Source organism: Heterocephalus glaber, unplaced genomic scaffold, assembly GCF_053883595.1.
Source record: "Heterocephalus glaber isolate CG9 unplaced genomic scaffold, H.glaber_assembly_v1.0 deba00000678, whole genome shotgun sequence".
NCBI lineage: Eukaryota > Metazoa > Chordata > Mammalia > Rodentia > Bathyergidae > Heterocephalus > Heterocephalus glaber.
Window position 1 is genome coordinate 2,105,027 of NW_028258157.1, and position 24,161 is coordinate 2,129,187.

Consider the following 24,161-nt stretch of genomic DNA (forward strand, 5'->3'; position numbering starts at 1 on the left):
AATTGGGAGAGACAGACTCTGTATTCATTAAAAAGATGCTGAGATGAGAGAGGGAGAAATGTTAAGAACAAGAGGAACAAGGGAGCTGGCTTTAATTTAAAGAATTCCCAAGCTAGCCTCTCATGTTTGTAAGTTTTCACCAATTTTAATTTGAAAAGTGAGACTACCTTAAGTAAACATAGTAATACTTATGTTGTTTTCTATTCCCATTCTTCGACTAAAGCTTAAACAAGTGATTCAGAATTTGTGACTAACCTGCCACATTTGATAATTGTAGGTCATTCCCATCACTTAAAATATTAAAATAACATACTCCAACAATTTTATTCAGGTACAATTTTGTAGAGGATTAAAACAAAAAGATCAATTTTCAAGATCATGCCACTATGACTTAATGTTTACTCCAAGGCTTTATTCACTTTTCCTCATTTGTGCAACGCAATTTCAAGCAAAGCTGGTTAAACATAAGGTTTCTTAGACAAAAAGTAACATGAGAAGTAGGTTGTTGAAAGGGAGATCGAGTGCAACTTTTAACTCTTTAAGAAAAAAAAGCACATTTAATAGTTTTGCTAAACCTATCATCATTTAGTGAACAGAATAGTTTCATATTCATGGTTTTCATATTTTATCTTTTGTTTATGATGTCAATGGGCTATGCATTTTTTATTAGGGTGAATATTTTTTTGGGTAATAAATACATAAAAACTCAACAGATGACTATCAGCTTGTATTTAAATACAGATATGAATGTTTAAACTACTGCATGTTCAAGATTTAGCATAAATTTAGGAAAAAATGACAAGAATTGTCACTTTTATCTGTGTGATTCTCTGCACTGATTCCCCAGAATTGCCGGCTAATGAGCGCAGAGGGGGACTCATCAAAGATAGAACCGAGAGGTTCAGAACTCCCGCATCCTTTTGCTTTCTTCATGGGCAGCAGCTCACTGAGCTCCGCTGTTCTGCAGTCCTAACCCAGTGATGGCTCAGCTTCCTAGCACTCATCTGTCACCTAACCACAAAGAGAGGCTTAGCAGGGCTGTTCCTCCACAGGTCAGCAAAATGCCGCTAACTAACTTACGCCAGTGAAATACCCCAACCGGCATCACTAGGAAGTCTGACACGATGCAAAGCTAGTGGATTTGTTTGATTATTGACAAGTGCAGTTGGACAGCCGGGCATACATAGTTTGTGCTTCCAAACATGGTACAGTTGAGGAGTTATGCAGGCGATTTGCAAATAGCTGTATGGTGCTATGGAAGCGGAGTGCACTCATAGTTTATCTGCAGTCATGTTTCTTGGTTCCATTTCTCTAAAGCTGCCTCTGGTGGGGAAATCTGAATCCTAGCAGAACAGGCAATATCCTGGTACATGACCACAGAGGAAGCTGTGCTGGCTCCAGCGAGGGCGGCCCTGGAGTGGGTGTGGAGGGACAGGAAGTGGGATGATGACTCGCATACCATTGCAATTACAGAGAACACAAGTGGGCCGCTGTATCCACAGGCAGGATCCTTTTAGGAAATTCCACTAAAGGAAAGCGGGGCTTCCTGCGCTGAAGGAGCAGAGTGCACTCCGCGTGGTCATTAGGTCTGCTCCTGCTCTCAAAGACTCTGGTGGTTTCCTATGTTCAACCCTGCCTCCGGCTGCCCTTTCACCCTGACTCAATTGGGACCCCTCGCAGAATGAGCCCCCAAAGGCTTCCCAAGCCTGCTCCACCCAATTGAAATGGGGCAAAGGATTTAGAGATGTGTCATGTTTGTGAGGTGCTTACTAGGGTCACACAAATTCCCAGAGCACTCCGTGCAGTGTGACGTGGGCATCTCCTTTCTAAGCACAGGAGGTGCAGAGGTTTCCTTCCTAACAGGAAACAGTGAAACTCCTGCTCATTTGCAAAACTGCTGTCTTTGTTGTCCAAGACATAAGCGATGTTGGGCTGCAGCCTCCATCAAACAGAAGGGTCAGTGTGGCCAGCCACGCCTCTGCTCAGGGGGTGGCCAACATCCCAGTCACTAGGCACTGTCCTCTCCCAGACTGACAACAAGCCACCCACAACAGCAGCAGGAAAGTATTTGTTTCTTAACTATGAATTCTCACACAAAGTATTTTCCCAACTGTCACAAAGCTGAATTGGCATGGAAGTGTAGAACTATATCATCTTGAGAGAATTTATGCTGCCCAAGAAAAAAAAACTAGTCATTTTTTGCCATGCCAAATTCATACAAGCATCTTTTCTGAAATCACTTTTTTTTCTAACTTTAAATTATGGTTGTGTACAAATGGCATTTTTTTATATGAGAAACGCAATATATAAATAAAGAAGGAAACAAAGGATAGATGTTAGGAAATAGGGAGACAGATCTTTTGCAAAAGGGAGAGGGCCCGAGAGATGCAGGGGAACAGAGAAGGCAGGGCAAGGTGACAGCGTAGTTCACATGTGTTCTGTACAGACACCAGCTTCCCACGGTCACGGGGTCATTAGGTACTGCAAATGGGGACTAGTAGAAATTAAAAACTAGAAAAAATTTAAAAAGCTCTTTTATGTTAGTGTGTAAAAAACAACACACCCTATTCTTTTAACTTTCCTTATCTAAAAGGATTATTCATTCCCATTCTTTCCTGTTAAAAATGATCTGATGACTATCTTGAAAGTATTATACATATGTCAAAGTATAGTATTTATGGAAGTGGTGAAATCTCACTACTTTTATCAAAATGAAAATTATATCATGATGTAACTCTAAATAAATATTGTTTTGCTTTTCTTTAACAGAAACAAAAATTAAAATAATCTAAAGTAGATGAACTGATTCTTCTGAAAGCATTGATTTGGGAAAACTAAAGTAAGATGTTAATCAAAATTAATTTAACGGCTCCAAAGACTCTGGGAAGAATGTCTTAGAAGGCGATGTATCCCTTGTGGCACCAGAGGTGACAGTGCGTCTACCCGGATGCTTCCGGACTGCTTTGTCATGTGCATGCGTTTGTAAACACTATGTTTCCGATTTTGCTCCTCAGTGGCATTTAATTCCTGGAGGCCTGACTCCCAGCCCCCTGGTTTTATCTCTAACATGTCTGCAGCCTCATCTGGTTTCTACAGCATGTCAGATGGAAGCTTCGCGCTAATTTGGAAAAATCAGTTCTCACATCCAGTGCTGAGAGACTGATAACTGAATTCTCAAATGAACCACACATTTTCAGAGATGAAGTACAGAGCCTTGTTCAACGACTGTGCTTTCCCACAGTGTAAATTCTTCAGACTCAGCTGTCAACACAGAAGTGCGCAACATAAAAGCGGCTTTAACTTGATGACTTTTTCCTCTGAAGCCATAAAAATGAAATGGATACTATACTCTCCTTTAAGTTACTCCATCTTCTAATGAGATCTGTTTCTTGGAGACAGTGAGAGCTCGTGTGTCCCTTGAAGTTCTTAGGAGATCAAAGTCGCCTTCTTGCTGAATTAAAAAACAAACATTTTTTCTCCCACACAAATATTTCTGCTGGAGAACAGACCAGACACAATGTTAAAAGAAGACTTTTCTTACTAACTGCCCTACACACAGCCGAGGCCAAATAGTTGACAGTGGGTTCTCTAAAAAGCTCCTCTGGGTTTTGGAACTGGACACAGCCTTCTCTTGAACCCAGCATCTTTCGCACTCCTGGATGGGGCTCCCATTTCTCAGATGGCCCCCAGGTTCGACTCCACCTCCTGTAACCCTACACGGTGGGATGTGGCCAGATGTCCAGCACCCTTTGGTCACCAGAGCCATGAAGAATCGCAGGCACAGCCCGCATTTAAAGCAGCTATGAGAAACAAAAGCCAAGGTTAGGACGATCTTAAGAGAGCAAGGAGCAAGGAAAGCGAAGAGAAGTGATGATTTTTAGAGCAGGCTAGTTAACCATTGCAAACACTGCAGGAGATTAAGGAGCTACAGAAAGCCACTGTGATCTTGGGGAGCAGTCAGAGGGACCCTCCACTGGAGCAAAGGTAGGTGGGAAGTGGCCAAAGGTGGAGGAGCATTGAGGAGTGGAGTCCTAGCCCGGCTCTGAACACAAACGTGTACACCGTGGCCTATCACCTTTAGGAGGAAACCTGAGCTTTCCATGGGTGGGCAGCAGGACTGAAGGCCGGGGGAAGACGAGTGGCAGAAAAGAGAAAAGGACAGCAAGTGAAATGCAAACAGGATAATTCACGGAGAATATCAACGCAATTGAGAACAAAGCCAGAAAGGTCAGAGGAGCACACTGAGAGTTATGCCTTTGTCCCCAACACAGGAGAAATAATGGGACAACCAGAAGCTGCAAGGAGAGGAAGAAGGCACTGGTTGAGGGAGTTTCATGTCTGTGTAAGGTTCAGAGTTGCCCCTTGGAACACAGGCTAGATCGGAACAAACACAAACTCACTCTGGTGGAGTTTCGCTGAGGGCTTGTGATGTTTTTCTCCAGGGACCATTGAACGATGGAGCGACCGAAGCAGTTTGGGGGTCCTCAGAAGCAAAGGCAGGGAAGATACAGGGCAGAATTGCAAGGCAGATAAGCAAATGTCCTGAGGCTACAGGGAACTGGAAACCTGAGTCTCACTCGCTAATGAAGTGGTGAACGGCCGAAGAAAAGGTCAAAGGTAGGGCTGGGGTTGGGTGGCTTTATCTCCTGGGACTATTGGCAGACTTAAACACCTATGATTGAGTAACAATAAAACCATGATAGCATTATAGACACCATTATACAAATCACCGACGTATGTATAAGTGAACAACCAAAAATTAAACCGACCTGTAGATAGAGTGCATTAGGATCACTGAGTTAAAAATTGGAATGAAATTATTGTTTATTTTAAGCATTACAGTTTGCAGGTTTTCTGCTATACTAAATCTTTATATACTCTAAAAATGGGAAAGAGTGATTTACAAGTATCAGTTACTTCTTGAAGTAGTTAAGCCACTGCTTTTGAAGTCCAGGAAACTGGATTCTTGTTACAAAACTTCCACTACAGGGATACAAAATGTATCGTCCTCAACTCTCTCCCCTGTAAATGGGACAGGTGGTTTTGAAAGATTAAGGGTGAACCCAGTGGAGCCTGGACTGAGTCCCTTGGGGTGCTGGGAACAGCACCGCCATAGCGCTGCTGGCCTCAAATCTGTCCCACACTCACCCTTCCTGCGTGTGCTGTCCACCGAGGAGGCCCGAGGCCCTGCCCTGCGGGTCCGCTGGGCCCGGCAGGCGTGCTGCCCACGGCCTTATCTTTTTCCATTGCTTCCCTTCCTTCCGTAGCTTGGTCAGATCTGCCTTCCCACAGCAAGGGCTGGGAACCATCGCCTTTGGCGCAGGACAGCCACTTCCTGAGCTGTACTCTCTCTTTGCCCTGCTTTCTCACACCCTAGCTGGGAAGGGCGCCGGGCTCCAGCCCTGGCCACCAGCCTACCGTTGAGCCACCTGGAGTCGTGCTGCTCCGTCCTGATGGGGTGGTGGTGCCCGAGGGTGCGGAAGATGGCGAAGTCTCTCCCCATGAAGTCGGCGGCCGTGCCGGAGTACAGCTCTCCATCTGGGGAAGACAGAAGCCCACAGTGTGGCACTGAACTCAGCGCGGAGGGACAACAGCCAGGACCACGCAAGCTGCTTGCCGGGAGGCGGGGTGCTCTCTGCATGTTATAGGAGCGAACTGTACTCCGTCTTGTTCTTTACTATAGGGACTTTTTCTCAGATTACCAGCTCATGACCATTCATGTCTATCACATATAAATGTCTAAGTCCTCACTTCATACTTAGAAAACCTGAGCAAATATCACTCTGTGAACATTGTCAATAGGACATTTTAATCTTTTTCACTATGACCATTGAGAAACTTACAAAATGCAAGGTATAAACTATACCCCATTATTTCCAGTTATATTTGTTAACTACTATGGCTCCAGTAACCTTATTTAGATAGGTAGAGTATCATAGTGAAATCTTGCTTATAGCTTATTTTAACAACAAGGAAATCTTTTATATGCTTTTAATCTAATGGGATCTGAATTAATGAGATTTTCCTATTATTTAGAAAGAACCAATATTTTCCTTGCCAATTTTTTTCCCGGCTTCTTATTTTTAATGTATCTAGTGACAGAAGTGCTGCAACTTGGCACAAGCTATTATACAGCCCCAAATAAGCCCACTGCAGCCTTCAGTACAACAGAAATGCATTTGAAGAGGAAGAAAGTTTGGCAAACCAAGGTCATAATTACTGCAGTTCAAACTTCCCCTGCGTTGTGTCCTGTTGGTACTTAAATTGAATTAACTCAGGCCAACTTTAATGATGCAGGAATCACAACCAGAAAGTAAAGAGCAGAAGGGAAAAGAAATAAGGCAGGAGGAAGAGCAGTTATACGTCCCAAGCACGACCCTGTGTGGTGAGGTGGTCAGGCCCCGTGTGATGCTGTCACATTGTCTCCCTCAGTTGTCAGCAGACCTACGATGAAAACAACGCTGTCCCTAGTTCATGCGCCAAGCAGCGGACAATCGGCTCAGGCCTTGGCCTGTCACGGTGAAGGTCCAAGCCAGGCCCAGTTCACTGCGCTAGACTGCCTTTCAAATAACTGAGTTTGTAAATGTTATGTTCTCTGCCCTTGAAACAGAAAGTGCCGCATATTATATCTTCCAGATAACAATAACTGCCTGCCTACCTACAGGGAGTTATTGTGTTTGCAAAACAAAATCACAAAAACATGAACAGTTCTTCAAGTAATTCACAATTCTTACAGCAAACCTGAACATTGTTCTGTAGATATTGGGTGGATTAATGTTTTATATTCTTTGATTTGCAAAATATTGAGAAAGTGAAGGATGTGTGAATGAATGATAACTTGAACATTTGTATAGCACCATTCTGTCCCAGTATCTTCCTATCAGACATGGGAGAATTATCTTCAAGTAAAAATGCCTCTTGGAAGATCTTGGCAATCTAATTCCTTCTATACTATGCTCAATTTTCCCTCCCAGGTAAAAGCTTTGCAACGTGAAGTAGATTTTCTCAGTGGTCCAGCCCCTGCCAGTCCTGCAGTAGTGACTTGGATCTGTTCTGTTTGTGTAGACTTCATGTTGCTCCATCCCTGGTCAGCTACGTCTGGCAGCTGAGCACTGGGCCTGCTGGGTGGACACCTCATCTCGGGAAGTGGGGGGAAAGATGTCATTTATTCTGAATTGTATCTCAAGAGAGACAATGCATCCGCTAGACAGCATGCTGGGGAAGGAAGAGTAAAGATGTGTCCTTCTCCATCCTCACACTGGGCTACTGGAATTCAGAAGCAAGCTGTGTTTTCTTCACGTAAGTGTCCGGTATGAAGCTGACTCGGTCTCCATAAAATGTGATGCAATAATATTTTACCTCACCCAAAGTTAAGAAATAGCTTTTTTAAATACACAAAATGCTATGAATAAGCTACTTATTAATTTCAAAGGCTTTGAAATAATGTAATGCCTATTAGCTCTTTGTTTTGACCCAAATTTAATCTTTACAACATTGTTATTGATGTTCATGGTTCATGTTTTTACAGAGTTGATGCATAGATGTAGTACATTTTTAAACATCAAGCGATGGTTTTTCTTCATCTGTGAATAAGATGTTAGTTTAAAATATTTCGTGAAAGCCGCCTAAAATGGTCATGCTAATTTTAAATATTTTTCCTGTTGGAACAGCTCGGGGGGAGAATCCTTGTGTCCTTCCTACCTTGACAAATTAAAAGCTTAAGATTATTAGTTGAATCTCATTGCCTACTAAATACGTTAAGTGATCAAATTCAAAAGTTAAAATAGAACGATGGAAAGGCGAAGATTTAACAGATCTATATCACAATATCACTTTATATCAGCTAGCCATGTGCAAATGGAGAATTAATCAGAAATGGTAATGAATATAACTGATTAATCATTCTGTTTGTTATTTATCATCATTAAATAATAAAATCAATTGTAACAATTCTCATTTCATATAACCTATTCAGGAGGGAGTTGGAATAACAATGATGACAACAAAACTCTTATTTGGAAAAAGAAATGTGCTTGTTTCCCCTATTCATTTGTTTGGCCTTATTATAATTTTCTGTTTCATTCACTTTCATAGGAGGATAGCAAAAACCAATTTAAATGAAAAGAAAGGCAGAAGACAGATTTCCTCTTTATAACAGACAGGAAGGTCATTCAAAGTAGGAGATGTCTTCACCGAAAGATTAACTCAACTTACACCGGAAAGAGGATCCAATGTAAAAATGGACTCTCCAGCCTGCGGTAGTTCCCAGTTTAGGCACTGGCCACCTGCAGCCAAAGGAAGCTACCTCCCACCCATATTAACTTTGGCAAGAGTCAGGCCTGTCCTGGCCTGGAGGGCTGGAGGGCCAGAGAGCTGGGGGCTTTTATGGGCCCCTTCTCTCACCCTTGTTCAGTGTCAGTCACTGTTTCTCTGCCCTAGAGCTCGGATCCGGTTTCCTGCTGAGATTTCTGCGGGATCTTATCAAGCACAACTGCCTCAGATAAGGCATGATGCCTTTGCTATTTTTGCCCAAAAATATAGATTGAAAAATATCTACTGTGCATTTCATGTTACATAGAAACACAGTATTAACCCAGAGGGCCACAATTTCTAAAGGTGTATCGTATTCTATGGCTATTTCAAATGATTTAATGATACCTGATTATAAAAAAATGTATTATCCCCCAGTTGCTTTATTTCTGGAGAACAGATGTGCTTAAAAAGCCCATTGCCCAGCTTCTTTTGTAGTTTCCAGGATATTTATACAGTTATCAAATTATATGTTGATTCTTGAGCATAGTGTTAATTTGACAATTTTCTGATCCCAAATATAAATCTTCTTGAGAATATGAAGTAGTATATTGGGGTAAAAGTTGTTCTGCAATGACTCAAGTGGGATTATAATTGTGATATACACCTTTGAGCTTTACAAATACTCTAAGCCTCTAGTGAGAGAAAACATGACATTTGTCCAGTTTTATCAAATTGGCGGTAGAGTTCTATATTCAAGGAATTGTTATATACATCAGAAGTGCTTGTTGATCTGTCCAATTTGATCTGTAAGAGTTGGTACAACAAAATTACATTGCAGCTTGATATCTTAAAAAATCATACATTTGCACCAAGAGAAATTAGTACTGACAGATCCCACTGCCCATCTAGAAACTGTCAGAAATGAAAGTGTGTCTATCTGAGTCAGCCGTGATTCTCTCCTAACTATGAGAGTTTTTTAAACTGTCTTTAAGCACAGCATCCTTCACTGAGAGTTTTGTGGACTCTCTTTCCAGCAAGGCTGAGTTTCCTGAGAAGCTTGTGATCAGAACCAAAGTTCATATGTACTCTAGGCTTTCTGCGTGAAGCTCAAAATCAAATAAAACTATGGCTTGTGTCAGATTACAATTCCTGAGGAGGGTGTGGTGCGGAGAGACTGAAGGTGGTCAGAATACATCTCCTGGTGAAATTGCTGTACAGCTGTACAGGTGAAAAGTGAGGCACGGATGTGAGCAAAATCAAACAATCCTCCTGACCAAGCCATTATGCTGTTAACACCTCGAGCAAGTTCCTCTTGCAGAGCAGCATAGTAATTAGAAACAGGAGGAAAGAGGAAATTTATGTCTCTGTCTCCCGCTCTCTCACAGACTACAAGTGTGGAAATAATCTTCCATTTTTATATTTATTGAGCACCGCCTCTGTACTTGATTTGTGCAGGTTTTGTGACTTACATTTGTATTTTATAAACAACTTTTTCTTGAGCAGTAAAATGTGTACAAGGTACAAACTTAAAAATATAAAATATATAAGGCATCAGATCTACTTCTCAGCCTCCCCAGGCAATCACTGCTACTCGTTTTTTTTTTTTTTTTTGGTAACCTGCTCCTGCTTCAGATATATTCCAGAAATGTCCACACACTCAAAACAGTAGTGTGTTATTACATTGTCTTACTTAACTCTCACAATGAGTTTGTGGAATTAGCATGGCACATGCTTGTATGTATAGGAACTGAGAGTTCAGAGAAGTTCAGATAATTTTCTCAATCTCTATTTAATTAATTTAGGGAATATCTTGCTTGCTCTAATACTCTGCAAGAGTACCTCCTAATGTCAAATTATGTTCCTTCCAGAGGCAAGGCAAAATTCCAGGTTGAAAATATAAACCTTAGCTGAAAGTCCTGGACCTTTGAAATAGTTCTCAATGTCTTTCGGTGATGGAATATTTCTCAATTATTTGTGCTACATTGCCTGGGAAAGATTTCAATAAGGAAATAAAATTACTCTCAAGTTGACTATTTCTTTCACATCATGAAAATGGGAACTGATACTTAATTGGTGTGGAACACATCAGGTTTTATTCTCGTGTTTACACCTGGCATGAATTCTGATTTGGGGAGCAACTGTTATCTTTAATAAAGATAAAGTCATAAAAAGATCTGCAGGTGGAAGAAATCAGAAATATTTTAAATATAAATTCTGGAGCTATTTCTTATTGACAAAATGATCATTATTAAAGGAGACGAGTGGTGAAATTAACCATACTAAGGTGATTTGAGATATCGAGAGCAGATTATAGTGTGGTCATGCGTCAGTCAGGGGAGAAACCACATTTTCCATGGTTACCATTTTTAAAGTCCACAGCATTTTGGGAAGAAGTTATCCTAAACCTTGGTAATTTAGGAAAATTGAATGTTTTAGCTGTTATCTGGTTTTAAAGTTTACTAAAATGAAACCATTTTGTATTGAGATTAGAAGTATAAAAAATACCTGTTGTCAAGACCCACCTGTCCACGTTACAGATGGTTTGAACCAACACTGCAATTTTATTTTCCAGCTTAGAACCACGTCAGAATGTCTATGTTATGTGCTGAAAGGAGGGGAATGTATCCAAATTACCTGTGAGGACAGGCCTCCCTAATGGTTATCTTTAGATATACAAAGAGCAACCTGAGTATTTCAGAGACAGCTCTCTGACATCTCTGTACATAAAACAGTTTCAGAAGTGCTGTGGACAATATTTATGTTAAAAGCTCCATTAAATTAGTGAGCATTCTCTTTAAAGCAGAGTATGAAAATGCCAAGAAAAACTCAATGTGGAGCATTAAATGTGCTGTGAGAAGAATAATTTATAACCCAGTTATGGAGGAAATAACTTCAATTTAAGGAGTTACTACTCTTCAATTAAAATGGTCTTGCACGTATTTTGAGAGATATTACGGGACATACTATGGTTCATTCCCATTTCAGTATCTTACCATTCAAGTATTCAAAAATTAAATTATTCAGCCTTGTCAATAAGCACTGCATGTCTCTGCCAGTTACTAAATTATCTTGCTGGATTGTTATGTTAGCTCTGGAATTCCATATTAAGGTTGTTTTTAATCAAATGTGCATTGTTCTTTCTCAGCCACTTGACTCACTGAATTCCCTCATTGTCTTTTCCTTTTCATAAACCTATACAGCTTTCTAAAAGAAATTATACTATAAAACCAAATCTAGGGAGTTTCATAGGCTTTGTGGACTTGGTGCAGCTGCATACCATGGGATGTGTGTAATTCTCTCCTGTCATCATCCTTTCTCAGTGGAATATGAAAATAAATAATCAAGCAAATCCCACCACAAACTGAGGAGGCTTTGGACACACTTGTACATGCCGTGTTTTGAGGAAAATCCAGCATTTTTTCAGTGTGTAATTTAAATAAATATAGGTTGCAAGTTAGGACAAAGTATGACTCCTTCTCTTTGTTTAAGGAAAATTTCAAATTTAAGACAAATGTGAGCCAGGGGAAGGACTCTGCCGTAAGGACTAGGGCCCCACTGGTGGGGAAACTGAGTGTGCTCAGTGAGTGGCATTCTCTCACTCGTACATTTCTGTTAAGATGCTATCTGAACGGATCAAGTGGAATAAAACTGTCTAAATGTGAAGAGCAACAGAAGAAATAATATACTGCAATGGTTTCATTCTCAATGAGATAGGGATTAGTAATAAAGCAGGCACTGGACTAGACAATGTGACTAGTGTTTTCTTTTCTTGAATAGAAAAAAATCTTATTTGTAAAATAATGAAAAACCTTATGAATTTATGACACATCAGATAATAACTAAATTTACTTGTTATAAACTTAGACTTATTATTCAAAAATCCCACCAGTAATTTTATATTTGATGATTTTTACTATTATTTTTATTGTGTTATCAAATAATTAGCAGAATTCATTACCCAGAATTTTTACATGCATTAGGAAGCTCAAAAGCTACAAAAAAAAAGGTAAATTCAAAAGAAAGCAAAAGAGAAGGAAGGAGGAAAGGGGAGGAGGGAAAAACTACTTCATGTTTGGTCACTTTTTGTTTGTTTATTTAACTACAGTTTGGAAATGACAAAAGGTTATATAAATAAAATCATTTGCCTTTCAATTCAGACTAAAAATTCCTCCTTCTTCCATCTTCCTACTTCTAATAAGCATTCCCTTCCCATCTGCAACACTGAGGGGAAAGAGGAAAAACAGAAAGTTTGAAAAACAAATAGCAAGAGGAAAGGGTAGAGAAAATCATGTAAAATACTGGACTATAGTTAATTAACCACAAAAAGAGTGACCTAGCCACTCAACGTGAAAGCAGCGTCCCTTGGCATGGCTCATCTGTCAGGAGAGCAAAGTGAGAGACGGGCACAGCGCTGTCTGCCAGCTCTGCCGCCCTGTGGGGAGGTCATGCTGGTGACCAGTGTGGACACAGAGGCGAAGCGTGGGCTGAAATTACAGCGTAGACAGAATGACAGTTTTCATGCTATTTTTCCTAATTCTTTAAGCACCCTTTTTCCGAAATCAAAGTCAATTTTTTTTATAGAATTACATTCAAGTGCAGATGCATAAACACTGAGCAGGTTACCTCAGTTACACTATGAAAGCATCATGATGAAAAAGGATCAGATTAAATTTTCAGAACTAAAACAGTTCAGTGTTGTTCATGGTTTTCAAAATATTAGAGTCTACCACTGGTGTTCTCCTCCCAAAATTATTTGTGATTAATGATGGAAAATCTTGTAGACTAAAACAAGAATGTACAAGCTGTCACTCATAGGGATTCACCTTGAACTGCTTGTCAACAACGTACCTACTAGAAGAGATGCCGTCAGCAATTTGGGGTCGTATGGACTCTTCCCGCGGCCGTTTTCAAAATGTGAGTCCTCCAATTTAAAAATGTTGTCCTGTAGATTAAAGCACAAGAGGAATTTCATATATTTGCAAAAGGAAGGGTTTTCGACTTGTTAACCAGAGAGAGGTTGAATGGTGGTGTACGACAAGGAGTGTAAACTGTATGTAGAGAGGACAGAATGTAATTCATTTTGTGCATCAAAACAGCCATTCCTGGTCAATGTGTGTGTCACGTGGTGGATTTGAGTATCAGAGAGCAAACTGCAAGTCACAGTGTGCAAGGCAATGCTAAGGGACAGGATGAACCCTGGGAGGGGCGGAAGGCATTTTGCATGCAAGTATGCCAAGATTTATCCTAATGGCTCTTGGAAAAATAATTTTAAATTTACATAAAGTGACTCATTTTCTTCCTTGACAGAGAAGATCACAGGCGTCTGGAATGTATTACACTGCCCTGCTATTTTTGTGGGTACTTTCTATTGACAAGTGCTGCCTTTCCCCTGCCTACTTGGTACACTGCGGGGGCTCACACGCTGCTCCTGAACTTTAAGCTGACTCCATCCCTCTCTGCCCCTCTCCAAGGGGACGTCGCACCATCAGCGGGCGTGTGCCTGGTGGTCCCACCAGGACACAGGCACGTTTTGGTCATGGGAAGCCGGCTCTGTTGGAGCCCTACCCCCAGAGACAGGAAGAACTTTCGACTGCATACAAGATTATGCTCAGGTCCGGAGCAGGTAGTTGCTGGGCAGCAAGAGGACAAGTACCTGGCCAAGGAGGTAACTGGGCTCATGCGACTCACTTCTGCAACCTTCACGTGACAGAGGAGTCCGTTTGGAGACATTTTTGAACATGCTTTTGAGACCCGGGTACCCGGGAATTAATTATGGCAGAATCTGTATGCTTTTCCCAGTAGCACATGAACTTGTCCACAGACAGAACTAGAAGAGCTCTTTTGGCAGTTTGTCTCCTGTTCACATAAAAGCATTTTCTCTCTTCTTTGAATAGTAAATGGCGCTCCTTTTATGGCCAATGAAGATCACTTTATTTAACATTTAATACTTCTGACGGAGCCAATGGCAGGGTCTCCAGTTATGACTCTGAAGCCTCCCCTGAACTGGGAAGGACCCTGAAAAGCGAAGCCAGCAGCAGTCCCTCCTGCTCGGTGGCTGCAAGCTCCCCGCTCCCATCCGTTCTGCGCTGGTGAGCAGCTGTCCCTGCACCAGGGCGCTGCACCTCGGGTCTAAGCTGAAGGCTGCGGTGCAGCCCTGGGCTTTCTCAGAACCGGGCCTTGTCCCAGTCGGACGGGACTGAGAGAGCGGAAGTCGGACTCCGGTCCCACTCCATGTCTCCGTCCCTGCCCCAAAGCCAATGTGCACAAGATTATTTAACCTTGAAGACTTATCCGGGGATTTAGCTCAGTGGTTTAGGTGCCTGCCTTACAAACCCAAGGTCCCTAGTTCGATCCCCGGTACCATAAAAGAAACAAGAAAAAAAAGAAAGCAAGGCTTATCCAGAGGGTTACAAAATGTATACGAGGATTTTAATGTAGCAAAATAAAAACCAAATGTTACTTATTTCATTCTATTAATAATATTCATATCAAAATTATACTCAATAATATGAAAATTGAACACACATGTTTATTGTCAAATTTCCAAACATACTATGAAAGAAGTATTATTAAAGACATTTACACAAATTGAGAAATACTAAACTTGTCCACAAATATAATTGGGACTTGAATATTATATTTGTACCATGGAAATTATTGACCTATGCAAATAAAGATATTGTAAAAGATATTTATTAGACATAAACAATAAATATTTTGATATCCATGTGTATTTCAATTAAAATTAAGAAATATATAAACTGAGGAAAAATATACACTCTACTAAAACAAACTGTAGCAAATACTTTTAGAATTTTATATATATAATTATATCAGGTTAGAGGAAGAAGGGAGAAGCGGTGATGTGTTGGAAGATATTTTTGACGATTATTACATTTTTTGTACTCATCAGACATTTTATAGCACTGACAATTATAGAAGAGCAAGAGACCCTTATGGTCTGGGATCACATGTCCAAGTTAATCAAAGAATGTGAGGTAGATGAGAAGGACTTCCGATCTCGTGTAATATTTGATTTACAAGGTAAAGGTTTAGACTTCACAGGAAGAGAGGTTAAACACATTGGTTATGGGTCAGGAGAAGATGAAAACTATTCTTCGTCATGGTGTCAGGTGATACGTTCAAATGTTTCCTTCCTTATGTTCAACTCCATAAATAAATAGTAAGTTAATCGCCTCTTTATGGATACTCAATACCTCTCTGCTCAATGTAACTCTTACCCAAATCTCTGAGTGCCTACCATGTAAATCTTTTCTATTTCCATATGATTCTAAAGAGGGGCAAAACAAATTGCATTTCCTTACCAGCTTAGTCAGTTGGGGGGCTGGAATAAATGTAATCTGATTTCTGAAAGCAGCAGTAGAGTATTTCTTACACACCAGTGTTTGTAGTGTAAAATTCCGAACAGTTACATGGAATAATGGGGTCTGAAGTACTGAAACTGGGCAGAACTCAGTGTTACCTGTGGCTCTGCCTTCATTAACTCTGGGCCTCAGGCAAATCCCTAAGCTCTCATAAAACTCAGATTCTTCCTCCATAACAGGATAAGAAAATCTCGTAACTGATGTGAAGATATATCCTAACAATGCACATGAAACAGACTCACTATGCCTTCAAAAATTGTTTTTGTCCCATTTCCATTGTTTGTATTTGGTACAGTAAAATCATTCTGTCCTACACTGATCAAAAGCCCTCATGCCACAGTGGAGATAAATGACTGCTTATCTTTCATTAGTAAAAATTAAACCAGATGTTAATTATATGTATATTCTTTAGTTTCTCCCAAGTACCAAGTATTCATCCCTCCTCTAGCTGGACAAGAGACAAGTTGAAAGAAAATTTTATTTTCTCAGTATGCAACTTTTTTGGAAATGAACACAACTGCTAATTTATGAAAATATTTTGTTGGGAGTTTTTTTTATTAAATTCTTTTATTGGCACATTGTAGGTATACAACACAATTACATTTCTCATTGGGAATTGTACCTTTACATAATGCATCTTGCTTCTTATTTTTTCCCCATTCCTAGCCCTCCCTTCCCTATTTACAAAGACTTTATTTCCATTTTTTCCATTTCTCATCATTTTTCCTTTCCCTTCTTTCTTTTCTCTTGCCCCTCCCACTACCCCTACCCCTTTGGACCTTTTCTTCCTATTTTACATTTTCGATTATTCATTCTAATCATTGGTACATTTTAGGTATACAATATAATGACATTCATCATTGGAAATTTGCACCTTTACATAGTCTCTCTTGGTTCTGATGTTTCACCCTTGCCCAGCCCTCCCTTCAACCCCTCCAGTCCTCCCTATTTACAAAGATTTAGTTCCTATTTTTCCATTTTCTTATATTAATCCCATTCCCTTCTATCCTTTTCCCTAGCCCTCCCAGTTCCTTCCCCTTTGCCCCTTTTCTTCCTATTTCACATTACTTATTATACATTTAGTCCTCATTTACACTTTCAGTTTCTCACACCAGAGAAACTATTCAGTATTTACACATGTGTGTCCTATTTATTTCACTTAAGAATATCACCTCAATGTGCATCCACTTAGCTATGAATGTCTCTAATTTCTCATTTTTTATGGCTGAGTAGTACTCCATTTTATTAAAAAAACCACATTTTCTTTATCCAGTCTCCAGTTGATGGGCATTTGGGCTGTTTCCAAGTTTTAGCTATTACAAACTGTGCTGCTGTGAACATGGGCACACATATATCACAGCGGTATGACTCTTTTAATTCTTTGGGGAAGATCCCCAGCAGTGAAATAGCAGGGTCAAATGGGACTTCGAGTCCTAGTTCTTAGAGGTATCTCCACACTGATTTCCACAGTGGTTGCATCAGTCTATACTCCCACCAGCAGGATGGAAGTAGGGTTCCTCTTTCCCCACAGCCCTGCCAGCATTTGTTATTGGCTGATTTCATGATAGCAGCCATTCTTTCTGGAGTGAAGTGGAATCTCAGAATTGTTTTCATTTGCATCTCTCGAATGACCAGTGATGTTGAACATTTTTTCATGTATTTTTTTGCTATTTCTACTTCTTTGGCTGAGAAATGTCTGTTCATTTCAGATGTCAATTTTTGGATTGGGTCTTTAAATTTGGGAGGTCTGATCTTTTTAAGTTCTTTATAGATTCTAGATAGTAGACCTTTGTCTGAGGAAGAGCAAGTGAAGATTTTTTCCCACATTGTGGGTTGTCTCTTCACACTGCTGGTGGTTTCTCTTGCTGTGTAGAAGCCTTTTAATAAGAAGATATCCCACTTGTTGATTGTTTGTGCTAGTTCATGGGCAACTGAGGTTTTGTTCATAAAATCTTTTCCTACACCGATGTTTTCAAGAGTTCTACCTAACCTCTGTTCCAACTGGTTCAGAGTTTCTATTTTAATATTTAGATCTTTAGTCCATTTTGATTTTAGTTTAGTGCATGGTGAGAGATATAGGTCTAGTTTTAATGTTTGGCAAGTTGAAACCCAATTTTTCCAGCACCATTATTTCCTCCAGTGAGGATGTTTGGCTCCTTTGTCAAAAGATGAGATGACTGAGTGTGTCTGGCGTTGTTTCTGCATCTTCTAATCTGTTCCACTGGTCCTCAAGTCTGTTTCTTTGCCAGTACCATGCTGTTTTTATCACAGTAGCTTTGTAGTATAGTTGCAGGTTGAGGATTGTGATACCCCCTGCCATGTCTCTGTTACCTAGAATTGCTTTTGCTATTCTGGGTCTCTTCTTGTTCCAAATGAATTTTTGGATTGTTTTCTCGAGGTCTATGAAGTATGCTGGTGGGATCTCAATTGGAATTGCATTGAATCTATATAGCAGTTTTGGAAGTATGGCCATTTTCACTATATTAATCCTTCTTACCCAGGAGCAGGGGATGTCTGTCCATTTGCTTATATCATCTTCAATCTCTCTTTTCAGAGTGCCATAGTTTTCAGAGAAAAGGTCTTTGATTTCTTTTGTTAGGATGATTCCTAGGTATTTCAGTTTTTTGGATGCTATTGTGAAAGGAATTATTTGCCCTATTTCTCTCTCAGTGAGTCTGTCATTGGTGTAGAGGAGAGCTATTGATTTTTGTGTGTTGACCTTGTAACCAGCTACTTGACTGAATTTGCTTATTAAGTCTAGAAGACTTTTGGTGGAGTTCTTGGGGTCTTCTATACAGAGTATCATGTCATCTCCAAATAATGACAATTTGACTTCTTCATTACCTATCTTTATTCCTTTTATTTCTTTCTCTTGTCTAATTGCCATGGGTAATATTTCCAGAACTATATTGAACAAGAGTGGTGATAGTGGACATCCTTGTCTTGTTCCTGATTTGAGTGTGAAGGATTTCAGTTGTTGACCATTTAGTATGATATTGGCTGTTGGTTTTTCATGGATGGCTTCTATCAGTTTGAGGTAGAGACCATCTATTCCAATTTTTTGTAGGGTTTTTATCATAAATGCATGTTGGATTTTGTCAAATGCTTTTTCTACATCTATGGAGATAATCATATGGTTTTTGTCCTTGGCTCTATTGATATAGTGTATTGCATTGATTGATTTTCATGTATTGAACCATCCCTGTATCCCTGGGATGAATCCCACCTGATCAGGGTGTATGATCTTCTTGATGATCTTCTGTATTCTGTTTGCCATTATCTTATTAAGGATTTTTGCATCCATGTTCATTAGTGAGATTGGCCTATAGTTCTCTTTTTCGGTTGGGTCTTTCTCTCCTTTGGGGATCAAGGTGATGCTTACTTCCAGGAATGAATTTGGGAGTATTGCTTCCCTTTCAATTTCACTGAAGAGTTTAAACAGTAGTGGCAGCAGTTCCTCTCTAAATGTCTTGTAGAATTCAGCAGTGAAGCCATCAGGGCCTGGGCTTTTCTTAGTTGATAAGTTTTTAATTACATTTTCAATTTCATTGGTTGATATTGGGTTGTTTAGAATTTTTAGGTCTTCTTCGTTCAACTTTGGTAATTCATATGTATCTAGGAATCTGTCCATTCCTTCTGTGTTGTCCATCTTATTGGTGTATAGGTTCTGGAAGTAGGTATTGATGATCCTCTGGATTTCTGCTGGGTCTGTTGTCATTTCACCCTTTTCATTCCTCATTGCATGGATTTGGGCCTTTTCTTTCCTTTTTCTGACAAGGTTGGCTAAAGGTTTGTCAATTTTGTTGATTCTTTCGAAAAACCAACTCTTGGCTTCATTGATTTTTTGTATCATTCTCTTAGTCTCCATTGCATTGATTTCTCCTCTGATCTTTATAATTTCCTCCCTTGTATGAGCTCTGGGGTTGTCCTGCTCTTCTTTTTCTAGAAGCTTGAGGTTCAGCATCAGGTTGTTAATTGGGCTCGTTCTGTTTTCCTAATATGGGCATTCACTGCTATGAATTTCCCTGATAAGACTGTTTTCATTGTGTCCCATAGATTCCGATATGTTGTATTGTCACTGTCATTTAATTGAAGGAACTGTCTGATTTCTTCTTTAATTTCCTCTGTGACCCACTGGTTATTCAGAAGTGTGTTGTTCAATTTCCACATGTTTATGAAATTTTTTGAGTTTCTTTTGCTATGGATCTCCAATTTCATCACACTATGGTCTGATAATATACAGGGGAAAACTTCAATTCCTTTGCACTTACTTAAACATGTTCTATGTGTGAGTATGTGGTCTATTTTGGAGAATGACCCATGTGCAGTTGAGAAGAATGTGTATTCTGATTTTGTGGGGTGGAAGACTCTGTAAACATCTGTTAAGTTCATTTGTTCAAGAGTTTGATTGAGTTCTAGTATTTCATTATGTATTTTTAGTCTAGTTGATCTATCTATTTGTGACAGTGGGGTGTTGAGGTCCCCCACTACAATTGTATTAGTGCATATATGACTTTTCATGCCCGTTAGTATTTGTTTTATATAGTTGGGTGCACTAGTGTTTGTTGCATAGATATTTATGATTGTCATCTCTTCCTCTTGAATTCTTCCCTTTACAAAGATGTAGTGTCCTTCTTCATCTCTCTTAATCAGTGTTGGTTTGAAATCTACTTGATCTGCAAAGAGGGTAGCTACTCCTGCTTTTTTTCAGGTTCCTGTCACATGGAGTATTGTTTTCCACCCTTTAACTTTCAGTCTATGAGTTTCCTTTTGAATTAAGTGTGTTTCTGGTATGCAGTATATTGTTAGATTTTGCTTCTTGACCCATTCTGCCAGTCTATTTCTTTTGATTGGTGAATTGAGACCATTAACATTGATGGTTATAACTGAAACATATTGACTTGTCATTGCCATGACTTTTTCTTTTTGTTGGGTTCTCCCCCTTTCCATTTAATTTCTTGTCATGCCAGATGGGTTCATTCTGCTTTGCTTCTTGGGGTTGTGATCCTCAATGTCTATTCCTAGGATATTGTGTAAAATTCTTTGGAGTGCTGGTTTGGTATTCATGAAGTTCCTAAGGTGCTCTTTGTCATGAAAGTATCTTATTTCTCCATCCATTTTGAAAGATAGTTTTGCAGGGTCCATCAATCTGGGTTGGAGGCTGTTTTCTTTTAGGGCTTAGAATATGTCACTCCAAGCTCTTCTTGCCTTGATGGTTTGTGTTGAGAAGTCTGCTGTGGTTCTGATGGGCTTTCCTTTGTATGTTATTTGTTTCTTTTCTCTAACTGCTTGTAGAACTTTGTTCTTCTGTTGTGTTTCTGGAATCTTAACAATTATATGCCTATGTGTAGATTTTTTTTGATCAAGGCTATTTGGAGTCCTATATGCCTCACTTCTCTATATGTCAAGCTCTTGTCCCCTGCTTGGGAAGTTTTCTGCCATTATTTCTGTGAACAGATTTTTTTATGTCATCTCCTCTCTCTCCTTTTTCTTCATTGAGCCCAATCAGTCTTATGTTATTCTTCTTTGCATCATCTAGCAGCTGCTGGATTGATTTCTCATGTTCCCTTATAATTTTGAAGCAACTTTTCTTTTCCTGGTCACTAATTGCAATCTTATCTTCTATATCTGAAATTCTGTCCTCACATTGGTTCATTCTGCTGTGTAGACTTTCAGTGGAGTTTTTCATGTCCTGGAAATCTATTTGGATCTGTTTTATGGATTCCATTTGTTTCTTATATTGGGATCCCATCATGTTCCTCAGCTCCTCTCTAGATTTATTAATCATGTCTTGCACTAGGGGCACAATTTCTCCTGTTATCTGAGAAATTATTTCTGATTTCATTTTTTCCAGATCTCCTTTTGTTGCCAGTTGAGTGGGTCCAGGTGGTTGAGTATCAGAGTGTTCCATCTCATTTCCCTTTGGGGTTACTGTAGGTGATCTGGAAGTCTGGTTCTGAGACTTATTTACATGTTTTCTCATTTCGACTGGGCCGGGGGGCTGTTAGCACCTGCACGGATTACCTCCTCTGAGCTGGGAGAGGTGGGACAGGGGCCAGGAGCAGCGGTAGGGATGGTGACCCAAAAGCCCTTTCCTGTGAGCTGGGAGCAGCGGAAGGGATGGTGACCTGGAAGCCCCTTCCTCTGGACCAGGAGTAGTGGGACGGCAGCTCAGAAGCCCCTACCTCTGGGCCTCGATCAGCGGTACTCAGTACCTTGGTCTGGTGGTCTGGTGTTCTCTGCCTCTTTGTAGTGTGGAACCAGGTGGCTGCCTGTCTGCAGTGGGGTGATTTGGCATCTCCTGCACGACTTAGGACCTCGGTAGGGCATGCACAGACCTGCCTGTCTGCAGCAGGCTGATTCCTTTTGTTGGGAGTTTAACAAAATGCAAAAATACTAGGAGGACACCCTCAACATGCCCACTGGAGCAGCTCAGTCACGCAGGCTGCGAGGTCCCTGGCCATCAGGAGCCCTGCTTCCCCCTGGCTCACCACACCCACCTGCAACCAGCGAGAATGTGAGGACCCCTGGGCATGCCCACCGGCAAGCATCTTAGCCACATGCAACCACCCTCCTTCCACCGGCCTCCTAGCTCCTGCGCTACCTGGTTCCACACTACAGAGGCACAGAGGGGCATAAAGGCCATTGTCCTGAGCTGCAGAAGTGCACAACAGAGAGAGGGCCTCTCTCAGTCTCCCTGATGAGAACTGAAGCCCACTGGAAAAGTGAAGGGAATCTCTGCAATGAAGGCACACCAAACCATTGTACTTGGTAAGTTGGAGGGATCATCAGCTCCCATCGGAACTGGACTATCCTCAGGGGAAGGGCAGCTGGAACCTGCAGTAGAGCCTTGCAGAGTTCAACCCTGCAGGAGGACAGGGAGCTCAACTTGGGACTTGCAGCCAGAAATCAGCCTGAATCTCAGGGATCTGCAACTGGCTTACTGAGACTCATTGACTTATATCTGCACACTGCTGCCCACATTGTCTATTGTGACAGCAGAGACATTCCCTGAAGAAGGCCCTTCATTTTTATCTTTTATTTGTTATTTTCAAAATTATTCTTAGTATTTTTTTTGCTTTTAGTTTTAATTTTTTTCTTTTTCTACTCTGTTCAGATTTTTATTTTCCTCTTTTTTCTTTTCTCTTTTCTTCTCTCTCACTCACTCTCTTGCTCTCCCACATTGTTCTTCATCTCCCTTTGTGTTCCTGTTCTGGCCCTAATTCATATTTCTTCTTTATTTTTCTTTTATTCTCTTTTTCCTTCTCTCACCTGTGCCCTCTGGCCTCACTGCTCCTTCTACCTACCTATCCCTCCCTCCCCAACTCCTTCTAACTCCCCATCCCGAAGGGTAAAGTTGCTATATTGAAGAGTTCATTCACTATAAACACATGCTGAGCTGGTCCTCAATTTTGATTCGATTCACACAGTTAAAGGTGATAGATTAATAACTACCACAAATTATCATTTTCTAAGAGGTACTTGATGCTATGGTGTTGCTGATTGTATCACTTGGGCTAAGGTGTTGTGATTGATCTAATCAGTTGTCCTTCCTGATATAATGGAAATGAGGTAGCCTCAGAACCATTAGAGACTCAAAACCTAAAGACCAGCTATATCTGGAAGACACTTCTAAGAAGAAATCATTCCATAAGGGTTCTAACTACAAGCAACAAAGATACTTACAATAAGCAACTTCAAAGTATCAACCCAGGAATTAAACCAAAGGCAATACCAAATACAAAAATGAAAAGACATTTAAGCAAGGCACAAACTCGGACTTCCACCCAAAAGGCAAATTCTGAGGGAAACGAGGTCTAAAAGTCTGATAATCAACCACTAGGACACCTTGAAATAGATAAGCTCAGAAACATGCTGCAAGCCATGAATGCCCAGGATAAGAAAGAAATGGAAACCATGAAATAGATTCAAACAGACATCCAGGAAATTAAAAACTCCACTGAAACTATGCACAGCAGATTAAGGGAATGTGAAGAAAGAATATCAGATATAGAAGACAGGATTTTGGTTAAGGACCATGAAAACAGAGGTTTCTTCAAAATAGTAAGGGACCATGAGAAAACAATCCAGCAGCTGCTAGATGATGCAAAGAAGAATAACATAAAACTGATAGCAGTCCATGGTAAAATAGGAGAAAGTACAATTGACATACAAAAAACTGTTCACAAATGTAATAGAAGAAAACTTCCCAGACAGAGGTAGAGAATTGGACATACAGATAAGTGAGGCATATAGAACTCCAACTAACCACAATAAAAAAAATCTATACCTAGACATATAATAGTCAAGATCCCAGAAACTCAACAGAAGAACAAAATCCTACAGGCAGTTAGAGAAAAGAAACAAATCACCCACAGAGGAAAGATCGTCAGAATCATGGCAGACTTCTCAACACAAATCCTCAAGTCAAGGAGACCCTGGAGTGAAGTATTACAAGCCCTAAAAGAAAATGACTTCCAACTGAGACTGTTGTATCCTGCAAAATTATCTTTCAAAATCAAT

At 40.3% G+C, this 24,161-nt stretch overlaps 1 protein-coding gene across 3 annotated transcripts in view; it reads right to left on the reverse strand.

Annotated features, from left to right (window-relative positions):
- The window catches only part of Sema3a (semaphorin 3A), a 453,595-nt gene that overhangs the window by 66,709 nt on the left and 362,725 nt on the right, over positions 1 to 24,161 (reverse strand). For all 3 annotated transcript variants that reach the window (XM_087206759.1, XM_087206760.1, XM_004839772.4), the window contains exons 7-8: positions 13,102 to 13,195; positions 5,419 to 5,538 (exon numbers count right to left, since the gene is read on the reverse strand). In XM_087206759.1, coding sequence (XP_087062885.1) covers positions 5,419 to 5,538; positions 13,102 to 13,195 — 214 coding nt within the window. The remainder of the gene's footprint in view (positions 1 to 5,418; positions 5,539 to 13,101; positions 13,196 to 24,161) is intronic.